The following is an 18,294-nucleotide window of genomic DNA, read 5'->3' as shown; positions in this document are numbered from 1 at the left end:
TTTTTTTTTTTTTTTGGCAGAGGAATTTTGTTTTTATGCACATTTTCAAGTTACATTGTATCCATCAGCTTTTAGTAGTAATAGAGCCCTTTTCACATGGGCATTCTGAACAGGTCCAACTGTCAGTTTTTCAGGCGGATCTGATCAGAATCCCAATGTTAGACCATGGGCAGCCAGATATAAATGGACAGACATCAGTTTATATCCGGTTACCCCAAATCCTGCCAGTTCCAGAAAAATGGAACAAAAACTTAAATTTTGGTGGACCTGATCGTGCCGAATCAGGGATAATCCAATGTAAAAGGACGCATGTCCGTTTACATCCAACTCCCCGTAGACTGACATTAGTCCAGTATTTTCATTTTTTTCCTCCATTGCAAGATTGAGAAAAAAAACTGGATGGACACAGATCTCACAACAGTGAAATCCATAATGATCAGCAGGATCGGGGATAATCTGATCTAAATAGACATGTCAATTTATACCTGACTGACATGAGGTCCGGTATTTTCAGTTTTTTTCCTCCATTGCAAGATGGAGAAAAAAAAACTGGATGGACACCGAAGTCATAATGGACGTAACATCCTATTACAATGCTGATGTTATAAAGGATAGTGTGTGCTGTGACTTTGAAACTCCTTTTACACAATTTTAAGTATTGACGTTACCACAGGCATGATTGTCACCATCACACTGTGGATCCCAACATATAATCCAAATGTTTGTTGAAGTGATCACACCATAGTCAGTCAGTGCAACGTTTCGAGGCTGCACAGGACCCCTTCGTCAGGCATGTGAACAACCACAGAAACAATTGGGCCCATGTTTGGGGATTGTGGATTCATTGGTCAAGATTTAAGAAATTTGCCAAGTGTTGTCATTATGTCTATGTCCTCTTTGCCATGCAGTGTATCTATAACCAAAAGATAGTAAGGTTAAGTAGCTATTCACATACAATATATACTGTATTACTGAAATTTGTTTGGCCTCAACAGCTTCTTTTGCAATAGTAAGCTTACAGTATGCTGAAATTACTGTTTACGGGATTACTGATGGGTGTACACCTTAACAGGTGAGGACATATCATTTGTTACTAAAACACCTGGCATGGCTAAGTATGTGATGCCATACCAAGTGCCCTCAGGTGCTGCCTGGGCAGCCCTGAACGTGAACTACTAGAACTGTGTCAATGCCTATGCTGTTAAACTGAGGAGAGGAAGAAGTTAGATTAATGCTGTGTTGTACACGTCACTGACAATTGCCGACAGATTTATAGATACTTTATCAAAAAAACCTGGCACTTTAGTGTTCCTCGGTCACTTTGCATTATAGTAATACATCCGTAGATGGTAATTCTGCAGAGCTCAAGGCTAATTTAAACGCCCAAAAAATATACATACGGTTGTCATCGATGATGATGTTTGCACCATGCCTCTAACAGTTTATTCCATTTCTGGTCTGATTGTTTATCAGGCCGTTAACTACTGATAGGACTGAGTTGTCTGCACTGTAAAAGCAGAGCAATTGGTTGAGTTCAGGGAAGTGAAAGATTGCTAGAGTTCAGGGAAGTTAAGAAACATCCTTCATGATTAATATCGGAGATGTAAATAGTCCTTTTTAAATAAATGACTACACATTCCACAAAAAGTTCGCATGTGGTCACTTAGTTATACCACATGTTAAATTATGTTGGTGTGAACAAGCACTTCAGGCAAGTGTGTATTGTTCACCAGAGATAAGACTTGGCACAATATTCTTGGAGTTCTTTGAAGTACACTTGTTACGAGATGTGGCTTTCTTCCTTAGCTGGCTGAATTCGGTGTGTGTGTGTGTGTGTGTGTGTGTGTGTGTGTGTGTGCGCGTGTGCGTTCTGACTCGATTCGGTGCCGGAATGCACTGGGTTGCAACCCGGCCGGCTCACTGCTTTCTGGGACGGGAGGTTGAACGCACTGGGGCTGGTGTGAACGAACCCTAACTTTTCAGAACAAAACACAGCTCCAAATTCCGTGTACACAGCTGAACAACACGATACAATGATGGGTGCAGACAATACTGGTTCACCGTTGCCAGAATCAAAAGGTGATCACACTCCACAAATCTTCTCAAATCCTGAATTTTTATTGTAGATGTCTGTAACGCACTGTACAACATCCCTCCAAGCGTGCCAAACTTTTTACGCGTTTCACCCTCACGGCTTAATCATGGAAGTGAAGAACTTTTTTTTATTAGCTTCATTTTGTTCATATTGGTTTGTCCTTGGTAATCCTTCTGGATTTTCATGCCAGATTTGTTGTCATGCATTTGGGCTGATTTACTAAAGGAGGTAAGAATCGCGATGTGCACATAATTGGGTATTCAAAGTGAACTGGAATTTTTTCTGTACATGATGATTGAGGTGGAAATTCACACATTGTTTTGAGTAAAGATTATCAACTCCTTTTCATTGTGTTGGAGTTCAGTGAAAACATGAATGTAAGTAAGCCCAGTGCTTTCAGTAGGACATGTGCATGCCAGTTTATTTTGGTTGACTAAAGGAAAAGAGGCTATTTGTCTAGCAATGTTCACACTGCAAAGTAAATGTTGAATGATGAGGTGAAGCTGTGTTTATTTTATAAGGGGACCTTTATTATGCAGATGTCATTATACCTATGAGAAATGTATTCTGCATTCTACATTCTACAACAGGTTGATTTTAGGCATCTGTTTCATGTATATGTGCACTACCATGATTATTCCTGGCATCAATGAGATGTCTAGAATAGTTGTTCTGAGTGGCAGTGCGATAATCTCACAAGAGGATAGCTCCAGGGGTCCCCAGTAAAGTAAAAAAAAAATTGAACATGTAACCACCATTAAACTTTTTAGTAGAGTCTTACTATGTGGAGTATATGTGCCTTCTGTCATGTGGGGTAAATGCCTTCCAGGGCTCCTCATTGATGGCAGTCATCCAAGCCTAGCTTGCAGGAAAGAAGAAAGCACGTTGAAAAACTTGGAAAATTAAAGTGATATTGAAGTCAAAAAGGTTTTAAGCTATTTCAAAGGCTGATTCAATTTTTTTTTGCTAGCAGGATTGCTCGTTGAAAGTATACACCGCTTAACTGTATTTACGAACATTCACTTAGCTTCTACTCCTTTAGTAAATTAACCATTGTGTTTTGGGAGTGCTGGAAGTAGTCCCGAATGCTGCATTTTTGGTGCATTGTTCACCCAAATCAATTGAATGGGGTCCTTTAAAGCAATACAACACGTATGATGTGTACAACAGCACATGGCTTCTTAATGTACTTTAAAAAAAAAATATTTTCATATACAAGCAGTCCGGGATACAAACAAGATAGGGTCTGTAGATTTGTTAAGTTGAATTTGTATGCAAGTTGGAACAGGTCAATTTTTTTAAATGTAACTCCAGCCCCCAAAGTTCTTTTTTTTTTTTTTTGGATAGCATAAGGAAGGGTTAACTCCATGTAAAGTTTGTTTTGCTGTGTGTGCACCTGTTAAGAAGATTTCACTTCACTTTCTGTCCCTGTGACAATTGGATTTTGAAAATGTTGGGTTGTCGTGGAAACAAGGATTGGTGATAAAGCTTCAGTGGAGACAACTTCTTCCCATGATAACTCTTACAGGAGTGAATTTCCCTTCCTAGGAGTAGATTTCTTATCACTTCCTGTTGTCTCAAGGTTCAGACGTGAGATTAAATTTTTCTAATGAGGATACAGACAACAGTAAAAACCTCACAGTGACACGGATGAAGAGGTGGGCACCCCTTGTCTGCACATCTAACAAGGGCCTACTTCCTGTAATGTACGTACGGTACTACGAACCAGACCCAAAAAGGCGGGTATTCCTCATTGGCACAAAAGCGGTAGCATAGGTAAGTAAGAAGACGCGCTGGCGCTGACTCGAGTATAAGCCGAGGGGGGCACTTTTCACCCAAAAAAATGGGCTGAAAATCTCGGCTTATACTCGAGTATATACGGTACCCCCTGCTGTGTACAGTAATAGCCTCCGTTTGTAAGTAGGAGTCGTATGTGAGTCAGATGTTTGTAACTCGGGGACTGTTTGTAACTATTTACATCACCAACAAAACGCTTGCACAATTGCCCCTAAATTTAAATCCACAACATAGCCAGGTTGTGGCTTTTGCAGTCAAATGCATACAGTACATCTTCTAGCATGCTGGAAGGAATCTGCAACCATTGCTTTACATATGTGACTGATTTGTGAATATGTTTCTATATTAGAAATTATTACGTCTACCAGATAAAACCCCAGAAATCATCAAATGTTTCTGTTCTGTGTAGGTTTTATAAAAACATGCAGCTAACAAAATAGGCGCATTACTGGAAAAATGGAAACAGGGAAGACATTTTTATCTCCGTAAAGTATGCTGTGCTTGCAACTGCAATTCATCAGAGGTTAAAGGAGAACTATGTGGTCAGTGTTTTTCCCCATAGTTCTCCTTGGGGTAACGGGAGGACACAAACTAGCGTCCTCCCGTTACCCTAAGCTCAGTATACCGCGAGCTACAGCTCGCGGTATACTGAGACGCCGCACCTGGAGCGGATCCTAACTTAGATGACGGGATCCCCCCAGCTGCGTGAGTGACAGCTGGCTCTGCCTATCTAGAGGCAGAGCCAGCTGTACCCGCCCCCTCCCCCGTCCGTTCCGCCAGTCAGCGCTGGCAGATCGGAGCGGGGAGAGGGGAATCCAGCCCCTCCCCCTGTCACGGCAGGTGAGCCGTGACAGGATCGAGAGGTGAGGGAACCCGGTATGTGTTCTCTCACCTCCCGATCTACTGAGCCGACCTGTGACAGTCTCATTGTCACAGGTCGGCTTAGAACTATGAGGTGAGTGGAAATCACTCATGTCATAGTTCTCCTTTTAACTAAGCAATTTCTATGGTTTACGTTATTTGTTCTTTGAGAATAAATACACCACAGATTACTTTAGAATAGTTTCTTTTTCCACTGGAACCTTTGTGAAGGATGTGATGAGGTGGATATCCTGCGTAAAAGCTGCTTTTCTGAAAACGCACTGCCTTATTTTACCAGCTGCTTTGCTGGATGCCAGAAGCACTCTCTCCTCCAGTGGATTGTTTCCCAACAATCCAATTTGTGCAATACGACTTTGCTGGTGAATTCAGGGATTAGCATCAATGGCAGGTACACTTTCATTTTATAATTTTAAGATCTGAAGTGTTATTTCCTGGTAGATGGTTGGGTAAAAGCTGATTTGTGGCCTTATATAAGAATTTGAATAATTTTAGGTAGATTTATACAATAGTTGACATGGATATTTAAAAAAGGTCGTATTGACTTTTAAAATCCAATCTACTCCTAGAGTTTCACTATTTTTAACTTTTCCCTCTAACTACATTTGAGACGGACAATTTATTTTATTAGAGTGAAATTGTATTCGTATTTTATTACCTCAAATTTATTAAATTGGAGTTAAAGCATATCTAAGCTGAAGCAGAAATGTGAAATATAGCATTTTACCAGTCTAGATGTGAAAGCTGCATACGTTTTGTTGTTGTTTTTTTCTTTCCTATACTTTCCTATAATCTTTTATTTTGACTTGGTGATCTTTAAGTAACACACATCATGTCCTAGAGCAGCATTTCTCAACTTTTCTACTCCAAGGGAACCCTCACAATAATGGTCGGGTATTGGGGAACCCCTGCTAAAATTTAATTCAACAGTGGTTGGTTGGAAGAATGCTACTCTTGCAAACAGCTGAAAAGTTAATTGATGCCATGACACTAGCTCTGTCAGGTGGCATTGGAACTGAAACCATGCCAGGACCATCAGGTTGGAGGTCAGTCAGCCACAGCTCCAGGAACCCCCGAGCAACCCCTGAAGGAAACCTAGGGTTCCACAGAACGCTTCAAACACCAGTTATCTTTTTGGAGTGCTTTTTTATTTTGAGGAGATACCGCTAAAATAAGTTATTACCCTATCGCTGTGTATAGACTGTGAACTGGGGCATGACTATTATCACTCTATTGATTCTGAAGTATACAAGGCTGTTATATAAATCATACAAGCAGATGTTATTCCTGGAGTTCTGTCCGCAGAATCTTTTACATGCGATTATTAACTGTTGGTCTTATATAACATAGCTATCCTAAAATTCTGCTGCTCGTTTGGTGTTATCCATTGACCTGCATCCTGTAGTGATATAGGAACCAGTGAGTGGAACCATAGCATGCATTTAGTGACCAGGCATCCGACACATCAAGTGGTTGAATGCAGAGGCTTCTTTGGATGGCATAGCTCTTCAGGAGAGCACATGGGTAGCTTGTTAGGTAAGTAAAAATAATCTTCATTTGCCGGGACCTCTCCTTTTTATCAGCTTTTTAGGAGACGGAGTTTCTTTAAGTGACGTTACCCATAGCAACTATTAAAAATTCAGCTTTTACTGATCAGTCTACAGTAAATGCAAATCTGTTTACCAATAGTTACACCATTTTGCAACCTCACCATTGCCCTTTGTATAGACTTAATGGGCAAGGAAGAAAATCTCAACATGTAAACATAGACATATGATAGTTCCATTCCAGTGTCTAGATATAGGAGCGGTGTATAGGCTGTGGATTTTATTGCTAGGGCACTGTGGAAAATTGCAATAAAATTTCCAAACTAGTAAAACAGATTTTTAGCTGACTTTAGTTTCCAGTGGCCTAATTTTAGTTTGTTCTCTAATTGAACACGGAGTTTGAAAATATGTGTACTTTTTGTTTCAAGTGGCAGTCACCTAATGTGTCTGGGTAGATTTACCATTTGTGCTTTTTTTGTTATTTTAGTAGTTGGCATTCCCGAAAATATACTGTTCATGATTTGTATTTTCGTTATGTGTTTGTATTATGAGTACTCAATTGCTCTTTGGTTCCTCTTTAAAAAACACATATTGTTAACATTGCTTACCCAGATACGTATCCATTGATTTTCCTCTAGCCTCGTCTTTTTTTTGTCACCAGTATACTGAATATTCACTTTCTCTCCTTCTCTTATTCTAGTAAACAAGCCAATCCACTGTTTCTATTATTTTTTGGGTTTTTCCTAATTCTGAACAAAATGGCTTCTAACTAGAGGTACTCATAGACAAGAGATAACTTGGGACATTGTTGCCCAATTCAGCCATGTTCTATCTATGTGTGTATAGATGGACCTGGCTTGCTGCTGTAGGGGAAAAGAGACAAATGATTGGACAGGATAGAAAACCTTTCACCTCTGATAAGCCAGTGCTTGGTAATTGGCTCCCAACTACTCCTCATGATTACCATAACTTTGAGATGACATAAGGTCATGTTTATGAAGTGTTCTATAGTGAAACACATATACAGTAACTTAGCCTAAGGATGAGTCATGCTTACGTGAACAACTACCATCTCAAGTAACTTTTTAGTTCAACTGTAAGACCCCCATACACACCTGATCAGTTGTGTTGGAATCGGTTTTTAATTGATACTAACGCAACGGCACTGAGAAATATATGGGTGTGAATGGGACTAGTGTACTCCACTGCAATCCAAGAAAAGTAGAGCATGTTCTACTTTTTTCAGTGCACTGTAACGTAATGAAAATGGATGTAATCACAACCGAACGGAAGTACACAGATGTTGTCTGTTCAGGACATGTTAATAAAAAAAAAAGATTGGCAAAAAAAGAGAATAAAAAAAAAAAAAGTCAACATAGGTTTGAAATTGCAAGTCCAACCCTCCGTTGACTTGTGATTTCCCTCCAAATGTGGTGTGAGCGGGCCCTTAAGGATGTATTAGGAAATAAATCACCATCTGTATCAAAACTTCTAATATGTGTGACTTTTCCAACATTTCAGCATATACTGCTTCTCTTTTTTTTCTTCTTTCTTCTTGATCATCTTTGTCTATTTGCCTCTGCTTCCCCTTTAGTGACCCTGTACTGTATATTTTTCTGCCATTTAAGCATTTCTGCTATGTCTTCAATGCCTTTCCAACATCCCTTCTATGTACTGCATTTCATCTCCTCAGTGTCCCTGCTATAAACGGTACCTCTCCTCCCCCATCCAGCATCCTTGCTGTTCTGTACCTCTACTTTCTTTCCAGTGTCCAGGATATACAGCACTTCTCCTCTCCCTTAGTTGTCCCTGCCTTACTGTGCCTCTCCTGCCCCTCTATCATCATTGGTATACTACGTTTTTTTTCTCCTAGTGACCCTACTATAGTTCCCCTCTTCTACGCTTCCAGCTCGCCTTGTGTAGTGACCTGTGGGGGCCTCCTTTCCAGTGCCACCATCGGTGCATCTGCCTTTCAGCCCACTTGGGCTGTCTCCTCTGTAAATGATCAGTCACTGGCCGGAAGAGCAAAGTAGGTCTTCTGAATATCTATGCATGCTCTAAATATCTTTGGGTAGCAGTTGCGTTATGTTGGCCAATTAGTCATGGCTCATTTTACACCCTACAGCGCGCATTATTGTGTGAAAATGCATCGACGCTGACTTTTTAAAATTTTACTCTTTTATGTTCTCTAGCACATGATGTGTTACAGTGCATCGGAATGAGATGGCACAAATGCAGTATGTCCAACGTTTTTCAGAACACACCAACGGAATGCATTGGTGCATAAGGCAAATTGCTCTGTTGTGTTGGGACTGTGTGGAGTAACGCCGGACAACACAGCCCAACACTGCTAATGTGATTGTGCCTTACCTGTAATGATTCCTACCTGCATGTGCACTTTAATTTGCTCCAGAACTGGCCATGAGCCATTTGGGACAAATTGGCCAGAAGAGCTTTTATAGTTCAGTTTAGGATTTATAAACATTTTAATACAATGTAACTTATTTTTAAACTGCCACTTATCAGTATTCCATTTATAATGTCCTTTATCTGTCCAGCTTATGCTGATAAATATACAGGAATACATATTTATAACTTCTATTTCTGTCTTGTAGTTCATGATCCCTAACATCCGATTTATCTGGCAGCCAGACTGTTTTATTTAGTTGAGGCTATTTCCAGTGTATGGCCAGTTTGTTTAATGACCTGTTGTGTTCATTAGAAGTAGTACAGTTCTCCTGAATTTTCATGTTTACAGCAAACCTTAAGTGTTCTCTACGGGAAGGAATGAGGGTGTGACGCCTTGTTAAGCCAGTGAAGGATATGACTGTGAGAGACATTTAGGTATATTTTACATAAATGTTTTTTTTCCTTTGGTTCTCTAGCTTCGAGCAAACTTTGGGCTGAAGGCACGCAGATTTATTTCCTAGGAGTCTTGAAAGTCAGCCAAATTGTTTTATTGGAACTACTGTTCTTGAGCTTGCTGCAATATCCTTATTTTCAGCAAACCTGAAGTTGCCTCACTTTCTTGAGTATTGTGACGGCAGAGCTAAATTGCTCCTGTGGCTCTTCCTGCTGAAAAGGAAATTGGTCTTTGCTTTTATTTATGTTATTCTAGTGTGGTGTGTAATATAAAGAGGTTGAATAAGTCTACCCGACCCCCATTGTGACACAAACTATGACTATTTTGTAAGTTAAAAGTCAAACTAGATTTAATTCTGTAATGCTGAGCTGCAAATCTGTTTTATTTATACATTACGTGGTGGTGATTTAGTTGCTTTTGCATATCCCCTGTAATAGTTGGTAGCATGAAGCAAAACTGTAGCTTTGTATCCACTAAAGGGACCTTGGTCTATGGGCTTTGGGCTTGTGTTATGTCAAACGAATGCCATTAAGTTTGAGTTGCTTCTGAGATCATTTGAAATTCATTGACATGCATATGATCTAAAGTTGACCTCCTTCTAAACCTGTATTTGACCTGCTTCAAGTGAGTTTTATCTCACTTACTGATCTGTGACAGCCCTAAAATTATTTTCCATACTGGAGGCACTGGTCATCAGGACAAATAGAATTTGGATTTACAAACACTTGAATGCAATTTTTACTAACTTTATATTTTAACACAATAAAAATATAAGTGAGTAAGGCCCCTTTGACATGGCAGTCCGATCAGGTCTGTCAGTTTTTTTAAAGCGGATTTGATTGGAAGCCCAGTGTTACTTTATGGGCAGCCAGATCTCAACAGACGTGTGTCCGTTTACATTCAATTACCCCTGACTAGGAATGGGCTTTATGTTCGAGTCGCGCAAGAGTTCGACTCGAACATCGGCAGTTTGTGTGTTCGCTGGGCGTGTGCATGGCAGAGTGCCTTGTGGGCCCTGATTTGCTAAAGCTTTGCTAAAGCTTTGCTAAAGCGTTCTCTATAAGAGCCCTGATTGGTCAAAGTCATGATGACTTTGCCCAATTATTGCTCTCCTGTCAGATGCCGTACAACTATAAACAGTTGGGTCACCGCTAGCTCCGCCCAATGGATATGTTGCCGGCATCTGTCAGAATGTCGTTCTGCAGCAGGCGTTCGCCATGAGTGGTTTGGTCGGCGGGCATCGTTTTTTTTTTTTTCTTTTACTACTTCGATTTTATTCTTTTATTTTTTATTTTGTGTCGTCGTGGACAATGCTAGACGTCGTGATTGACCCTGGACTACGTCGATGGATCCATTTTTAATTTTTTTTTCATAAAAGACTGGTCAAAAACTTTTTTTTTTTCAATTAAACGATTTTTTCAAAAGTCTGGCCTTTAAAAAAAAAAATTTAAAAATGTAATTTTTGCTGCAGCAGGTTCTATACATCGTACAGATGTGCCACTTTACATGCAGTTTAAGGGACCCCCAGGCACGATATTTAAAGACATTTTTCATTTTTATTGTTTCACTTTAAGTGATGATAAAATCACTGCTCCTTTAAAAACAGTATTTTTTAAAAGTTTTTTTCCCCATTGATACATGTCCCCCCCGGGCAATACCCGAAACATCCTAAACTCGGGTTCGTTGCAAGGTGGCTCACTGACCTGGGATAAGCATGTATATGTTACATGTATGCATCTTGCACTTTCTTGTTCCAGGGCAATGATTTGTTGGATAGTAATTTAATAGTTGCCATTTGGAGTTTGTACCTCCTAAATACAAGTTAGCAATGGCAGCTCTCCTATTTCTATCCAGACAGATTGTTTTAAACACGGCAAGGCCCATCATCTTTCATTTCTTGTTTTTTAGGCATAGTATAGTGTGTTGAAAGTTGTCATCCATTAATGAGCCTTGCATAATTTAAGTTCCATGTATGTTCACTCAGTGACAAACCTTGATGTGATGTGAGTCATTTTATTTTGTAGACATTCTTGTTGACTGTAAAATAAAAACTATTTAGGAGCTTAGCTCCTGCTGCAGGACCCAGGAACGTGCTAGTGCATATTCTAAATACTTTGGAATTACTGGGTAGTCATCTGCAATGTGTGGAATGTTGAACTCCTCCTAACACATTGTCCATTTTATTGTGGGATATATTTAAGGTAATCATTCCTGTATTGAGGAGTGACTGACCATATCTTCCTTTATACTGTAATTTTTACCTTCTGTTGCTAAGCCAAACTCCCTGTAAATTGTTTTATGGTTTAATGATAGGGAATTAGGATAGGGATTAATCTCAACTTGTGCAGAGGTCACGGCACCAATGTATAGCATGGGCAGAGGATCCAGCCTATTTGAGGACTTAGAGGTATTTACAGGGACTACAAAGTGCCGGCAGTTCCGCTTTTGCCTTTTACAAAGATTTTAGCAATGGCCAGATTTAAAGCCCAAATTATTTTTGTTTCGAGTGGGAAAGAGTACCTTTTTTTTAATTTTTATTGTTGTTTATGTCCTCAATAGGGGGATTTTCCTTAACTTTCGGTCCCGATGATGCCATGACAGGAAATGAAAGGGGTGCTGGTGGTACTGTGACAGGAAGCCACAGATGGCAATAAAAACCTGACAGATATACCCTTCCTCAGTCTCTTGGAGAATGATTGATTGTTTTTATGGCTCTGTCTGTCACTATTAGAGAGATGTACAATCACTTCCTATCCATGTTACACACTTTTTTACTGGGGCAGGTAGTGAGGGTAAATCTCACCAATGAGAACACAGATAGCAGTAAAAAAATGTTTTGCCCTTTTCCCCCATACTAAAAAAAAAAAAAAAGATCAGCTGAAGTTGTTGGGGTTTAAAGTTGTGCTTGGCACTTAACCATTTTATCTCACATGGCTTACTATTGGTCCAAACAAACAAAAAAAGGACCTTACTTACCACTAGTGAGGCAATGTAGTATTCTGGTAGAGATCATATTTGGTCTACAGCTTTGTGCATTCACTGAAGGAAGAATTGAGTATGGACACCAGTAATTACATGCAAGTTACAAAAAACTTCCAGCCTTCAGAGAAATCCTATGTTGCTGAAATGTAGGGTTTTTGGGTGTAAAGCAAATATAAGGCACAATTGTCTGGCTACCTTCAAAGAGTCTCATATGTAAATTACTGTTAGATGTCAAAATTCAGGTGAATGCAGCATTGGCTTAGCGATACCTAAAGACACTGTCAGGGTAAAAAAAAAATTAAACCAACATCTACTGGTGTAAGTTGAAAGCTTCTAGAGTTGCAAAGCCTCCAAAACCTTCCTGTGATGGCCACTTCTCTGTCCATACTAACAGACAAAGCTTCAGGGCTTCTGGAACAGGCCCACTCTTCCTATCATCTGCATGTTATCGTTCACTACAAAGGTTGCCCGTCATAGTTATGGGCCAATTCAATTGTGATGGGGGTGGAGCTTTGTGCAAACTCTGACACTACCCAGAAGTGTCAGAATGTCTTCAGACTCCCCTGTGTCAGTAGGGTTTGGGAGGTTATCTCTAATACCTAATAGGTTTCTGCATTTTATACCTGCAGCAGCCCAAATAACAACCGCAATGTTACATATAGTTTTTCGGGTTTATTTACAGGCAAAATTGGAAATTGTTTAGAAGAATTTTTTTTATCCTGTGTCCATGTTGACATTTATTTCTGTTCTTTGTGTAATTATTACTTGATATATTTTGTGCTTTGTTAATTGTTAGAGATTTAGATTCCCTACCAAAAATGAGCTCATGGACTGCTTGGCTCTGAACCATGTACCATATTTCATAAAGTGTTATAGAGCTTTCATCCTTTGGTTAGCATTTTTTATTTAATATAAAGTGATGTGCTTAGGTAGGGCAGAAATTGCAGTTATGGGTGTTTTTTTTTTAAATTTTCCTTTTAGACTTCTAATTTTAGATGCAAATGCAAGTAGTTGACATCTGTGACCTCTTTTGCTCACTTGAGGTACTTGTGTACTGATTTTGTGGTGGCAATTTGGACAGATATGAGTAACACATTAAATAAAATTAATACCAGAAAGTTAAAGGAGAACTATGGGGTTAGGGCTTTTCCCCATAGTTCTCCTAAGGGTAACGGGAGGACACAAACTAGCGTCCTCCCGTCACCCAAAGCTCAGTATATTGCGAGCTACAGCTCGCGGTATACTGAGACGCCGGAACGGATCCCGACAATGCAGTCTGGATCCACCCAGCTGCGTGAGTGACAGCTGGCTCTGCCTATTTAGAGGCAGAGCCAGCTGTACCCGACCCCTCCCCCGTCCGTTCCGCCAGTCAGCGCTGGAGGATTGGAGGGGGGAATCCCTGCAGGGAGCCATGAGTGATGGTCACGGCTCTCTGCAGGGATAGATCGAGAAGTGAGCGATCGACGGTATGTGTTCGCTCACTTCCCGATCTACTGAGCCGACCTGCGACAGTTTCATTGTCACAAGTCGGCTAGAACTATGAGGCTGAGTGAAAATCAATCACCTCATAATTCTCCTTTAAAAAATATATTAAGTATAGTGTTCTATGCACTTTAATTTTCTAGCAATATACAAAATGAACATGTTTTAAGATCATTTTTATAGTCATGTAAAGATTAAATAATACATATGGGTATAATTTTAAGCCTGCAGGTAAAGCTAGGCTTCATTTTCACATTTTTCTTTAATTTTTTTTAAACTGGTGAATTGTAGTGGAAACAAACCTTTTGTTTTAAGGTACTCAATAGTACTTCAATATGGAATCACACTCCCTCCCTGCCTCCTTTCTTCCATCTCTTACTAAAGGATCTGTAGAAATTAGTTAGTCTGAAAGCAAACTACTGCTGTGCTATATACTTAGGAGGTTTATAATGCTTTCCAATACAGATGTCATGGTTACTGTCTGTATCTCGTATGTTTATTTTTTAAACTTTTTTTAAATATATAAAAAAAAAATCACTTTTAAAGCTTGTCAATTGCGTTAGCAGAAACGGTTAATGCTATGAATGCTTATGGTGGTTGACACAGATTAGGGCAATGCACAGATATAATTTGTCAATTTCATTGCAAGAGCGACTGATATTTTTCTGGTGTCACTTTGTAGATATCTGTGTTTTTTTTTTTTGTTGTTTTTCTGAATTAAAGGTATTTTCTTACATGTCATTGTTCTCTTCTTGTTTTCTTTCTAAATGTAGATAGCTAGGCCTCTAACCTATTTACTGTGTTCTTTGGGTCCCCGAGAAACGAAATCATGAAATGCCAGCCTGGCCTGTCTCTGGCATGTTAGCTGTAGAGCTGTTCCCACTTTGCTTTGGCACTGAACCTAGCTTTAAAAAGAAATCAACTGTTCTGCCAATCAGCAAATTGTTCATATTGTTCCCTTGTGCCCAGAACTAGTATTCGACTAGCACTGATAAGTCAAGGTCTTGTTTACATTGTGTGGTAGCTCGAGCAAACCGCATGGTTTGCTGTGTATTAGTATCTATGTATGTTATAGAGAGGAAGAATGAGGAAGTTGTATGATATAATGGGCACATGCTCTCAAATGCTAATTCAGAAAACATGCAACAGCAATATTTGTATACTCGACATATCTTACGCAATGTCGTAAATAGACTCTCAGCTTGAATGTTCTGTGCACTGTTTTTAGATCTTATATTAGGTGTTTGTTTAATACGGGTTGGACAATAAATATGGAATTTAGGAGACAGTCTGGCCAATCCAGGAGCCAGCAGGTTTTTGTTTTAGGAGTCCATTCAATTAGAAAGTTAGGTGCCAGCTGTAATTTTTAAGGCTCATTGGTGACCTGGCTCCTGGCATTTGTCCAGCCCTGGTTTAATAAGATCTTGCCTATTGGCAAACATATGGCAAATGTCTTAGAAATGTGAGGCCAGTTTTTGGGTTTGCTTTTATTGTTGATTTGTAGCTGTATAATCGCATTTGTAGCAAAATGAAGTACTGAATCAACCGTTCATCTGTCAGGGCAAGCTTTCAAGAGTAATTTGGTCAAAAAATTAAATATTCCCCCAATAGTTGCTTAAAATAAAGAAACCGCTTAAGCTGATCGGAAATTTTCGTTGCTGCCAAGAACCCTCTTTCGATTCTAGCTCAAATAGCCCATCATGCACCGACCAATGTTGATTTCGATAATCGTTCGTTAGCAATACTAACTCACCGAATTTCGTCAATCGACGGAGCGGATTTTCGTTTGTGCATGTGCAGTCAGTGTTCTCGTTGCGATTTGTTTTGTACGAAAACGCCAGTAATCCATCGCAGTCTACTGAGACTGACTCAGTCGGGACGGATCCCGACATTACTGTCGAGATCCACCCAGCTGTGTGAGTGACAGCGGGCTCTGCCAATCTAGATGCAGAGTTACTGTACCCGCCCCCTCCCCCGTCCACTCCTCCCAGTCGGGGGGAATCCCTCACAGTCACGGCTCCCTGCAGGGAGATGATTGAGAAGTGAGCGAGCGCTGGTATATGTTCGCTCACTTCCCGATCTATTGAGCCAACGTGTGACAGTTTCATTGTCACACGTCGGCTCGAACTATGATGATGAGTGATTTGATTTTCACTCACTTCATAGTACTCCTTTTAAGTATAGCAGAAAAAAAAGCATAACATACTGCTCGGGGGACAATGGATTCCTATAGTCCTAAAGGTTAGCTAAATAGCTCAACAGTAGCAATTACCTTTCATGTCAAATAGAATTGTTTGTTCAAATGTGTTTTCTCTAATGTTTTAAAGTCCCTATTAACAATAATTTTCCTTTGCTATAGAAATGTATTATTTGGAAACAAATGTGCTATTTTGTGAATAAACACTGTAACGAGGTTATTATTTGATAAAACATTTTGACATGTTCTTAGATGAGTGGCCATGGATAGCCGTCAGTCCAAAGTTTCTGGCAGTCTAAAGGACGGGGGCTAGTTAATAAGGTTAAAGTTCTATATTTTGCTTTTAATTGATACAGAAAAGATTGATTCCAACAGTTTTTTTACCGATTTTTTTAAAAGTTGCTTTGTTTCTATTTGGTTTTTAATAGTATATGTCTAACAATTGCAAACATGTGTAGCAGGAAAGGTTGGTTCAGCAGAATGAACACAGGGTCCTCTTCCTGCATAAAGGGACAGGGTCCTCTCCCTGCATTGAGGAGCTTTGCACACCAGCATACAGTAGCCATCCGATTGAAGTGTGTCCACCCCACAGGAGTGCGCTTTTATCTTTTGTGTTTTCTATTTTTTGGTTCAGCAGAATGGACATTTTGAAAAAATTCTGAATGCCCTGTACTTCTGCTGCGACAGGATTGATGCCAGTTAATGAAAACCTGTGCTGAGAAAATGCTGTAGACTGCCTTTTTTTTGGCTTTATTACATTTAGTCACTGACTTTAAACAAGCATGGGGCATCTAGCATCCACACTTCTGAACTATATACCTGTACCGGGTGAGTAACTCAGAAACTATTTAAGCCTCACGATCAACTGCTAACATAAACGTTAGCAGTGTAGGCCTCCATTTTCAAATTCTGGTGTGTGTGTCTATCTACAAGCTTCTCAAGCCATCTCGGCACCACTGAAACAGCCTACTAATTGTGCATTTGAGTATAAGGAATTTCCAATAGTCTTGAACCTTCATTTATTTTACTTTTGAATGTGTGTGCACAGATAGTTTATTTAAACACTTACCAGTGTTCATTGAAAATGTATGTTCGTGTTAGGGCCTACATCAATGGACTTTATGGCTATGAAAATGCTTCTGAAAGGACATTTGAGCTGCAACTCACCTGCTTCAAGTGGGTTATGTGATCCCATAAACTTGTATGGAAATGCGAAACCCGCCTGACGTGAATAAAGCCCATTGACACAGGTCCTAATAATGCATGAGCACTTGGTCTACATGACCGCACGTTGCGTCAGTGCTATGTTTGGTCTAACATATGGATATTTTGTATGTTCATCCTTATAGCCTGCTATATTTTATATTTCTTTCTATGCTCTTTCAGGTGAAAATAAAATCCCAACGGAGTGGTTGAGTTGTGTCATTTTTGGCAGCCATGGAGTTGGATAAGCCATCAGTTTGGGGGTCTCTGAAACAAAAGACTCGTCCTATATTTCAGAATTTATCAGTCATGCGTACCAAGAGAAGCTCACGTAAAATCTTAGGCATCCAGAAAAGGCACCTTCTTACTGATCGGATGAGCGTCTCTGTGCCTGATATGATGGATATTGGATGTACCATTGAAGAAGAGATGGATTATACAGATTGCACCATTGAATCTACCTCAATTTCAAACAGCCATTCATCTCCAGTAATGTCACACAGCCGACAGAGGGAGTACATTAGACATTCTAAAGAAAGGAGTAGCTGGGTTCACGAAAACAGGGTCCATTTGGAAATTACAGTTACAGAGGCTGATGATCCTAAATGTTCAGATTCAGAAACCAAAGAGGAGGAGCTGAAGGATTATGACAAATATGAAGATAAGAGTATCTTGGATTTGCTGCACAAGGAAGTCATGTCTGACAACTTGAGTGATCGGAAATCAGAGGTAACCGAACACTTTATTTTTTTGTACCAGTGGGAAAAGTTCACTTTCTGACCAAAATGGGAATCCCCTCTTAGACAATTGTCACCAAAATAAGTGTCCTAATTGCATTCTCAAACCAGGAAATGAGGTGGGATCCATTTGACTTGCTGAAGCTTCTGATGGAGATTGTGAAAAGCTCTAGGTGTGCAGTGAAATCAGAGCCCTCTACATCTGTGCAAGTTTCGAGTGTATTCACACCATAGCTTTGCATTAATCACACGGTTCCTTGTGAATAATGCATGCTACCACGAAATGCATATACTGCGTGTCCCAGTACGAGTAGTGTGTTGCCATTCATTTGCATGCACCCCAAGTGCACCTCTGGCCGTAATGCTCCTGACCGTGCCGCAATGCGCAGGACCGCAATGCCTTGTGGTGCGGCTAAAAAAAAAAGTAGTGCATTCACTTTTTTTTTTTTACTGCACCACAACCCAAGGTTTTGTTGCATGTTGTGGCATGGTTGGGTGCATTGCTGACATGA

The 18,294-nt window shown here is 39.9% G+C and overlaps 1 protein-coding gene across 1 annotated transcript in view; it reads left to right on the top strand.

Moving 5' to 3' along the window:
• Positions 1 to 18,294, top strand: part of MCTP2 (multiple C2 and transmembrane domain containing 2) — a 186,903-nt gene that overhangs the window by 36,852 nt on the left and 131,757 nt on the right. Inside the window, exon 2 of the mRNA XM_018562726.1 lies at positions 17,229 to 17,774. Coding sequence (XP_018418228.1) covers positions 17,280 to 17,774 — 495 coding nt within the window. The 5' untranslated portion in view covers positions 17,229 to 17,279. The remainder of the gene's footprint in view (positions 1 to 17,228; positions 17,775 to 18,294) is intronic.

This window comes from Nanorana parkeri, unplaced genomic scaffold (genome assembly GCF_000935625.1).
Source record: "Nanorana parkeri isolate BGI_ZX_2015 unplaced genomic scaffold, ASM93562v1 scaffold594, whole genome shotgun sequence".
Classification (NCBI taxonomy): domain Eukaryota; kingdom Metazoa; phylum Chordata; class Amphibia; order Anura; family Dicroglossidae; genus Nanorana; species Nanorana parkeri.
Note: the sequence above shows the minus strand (reverse complement) of the source record. Positions and strands in the feature narration are given on the sequence as shown.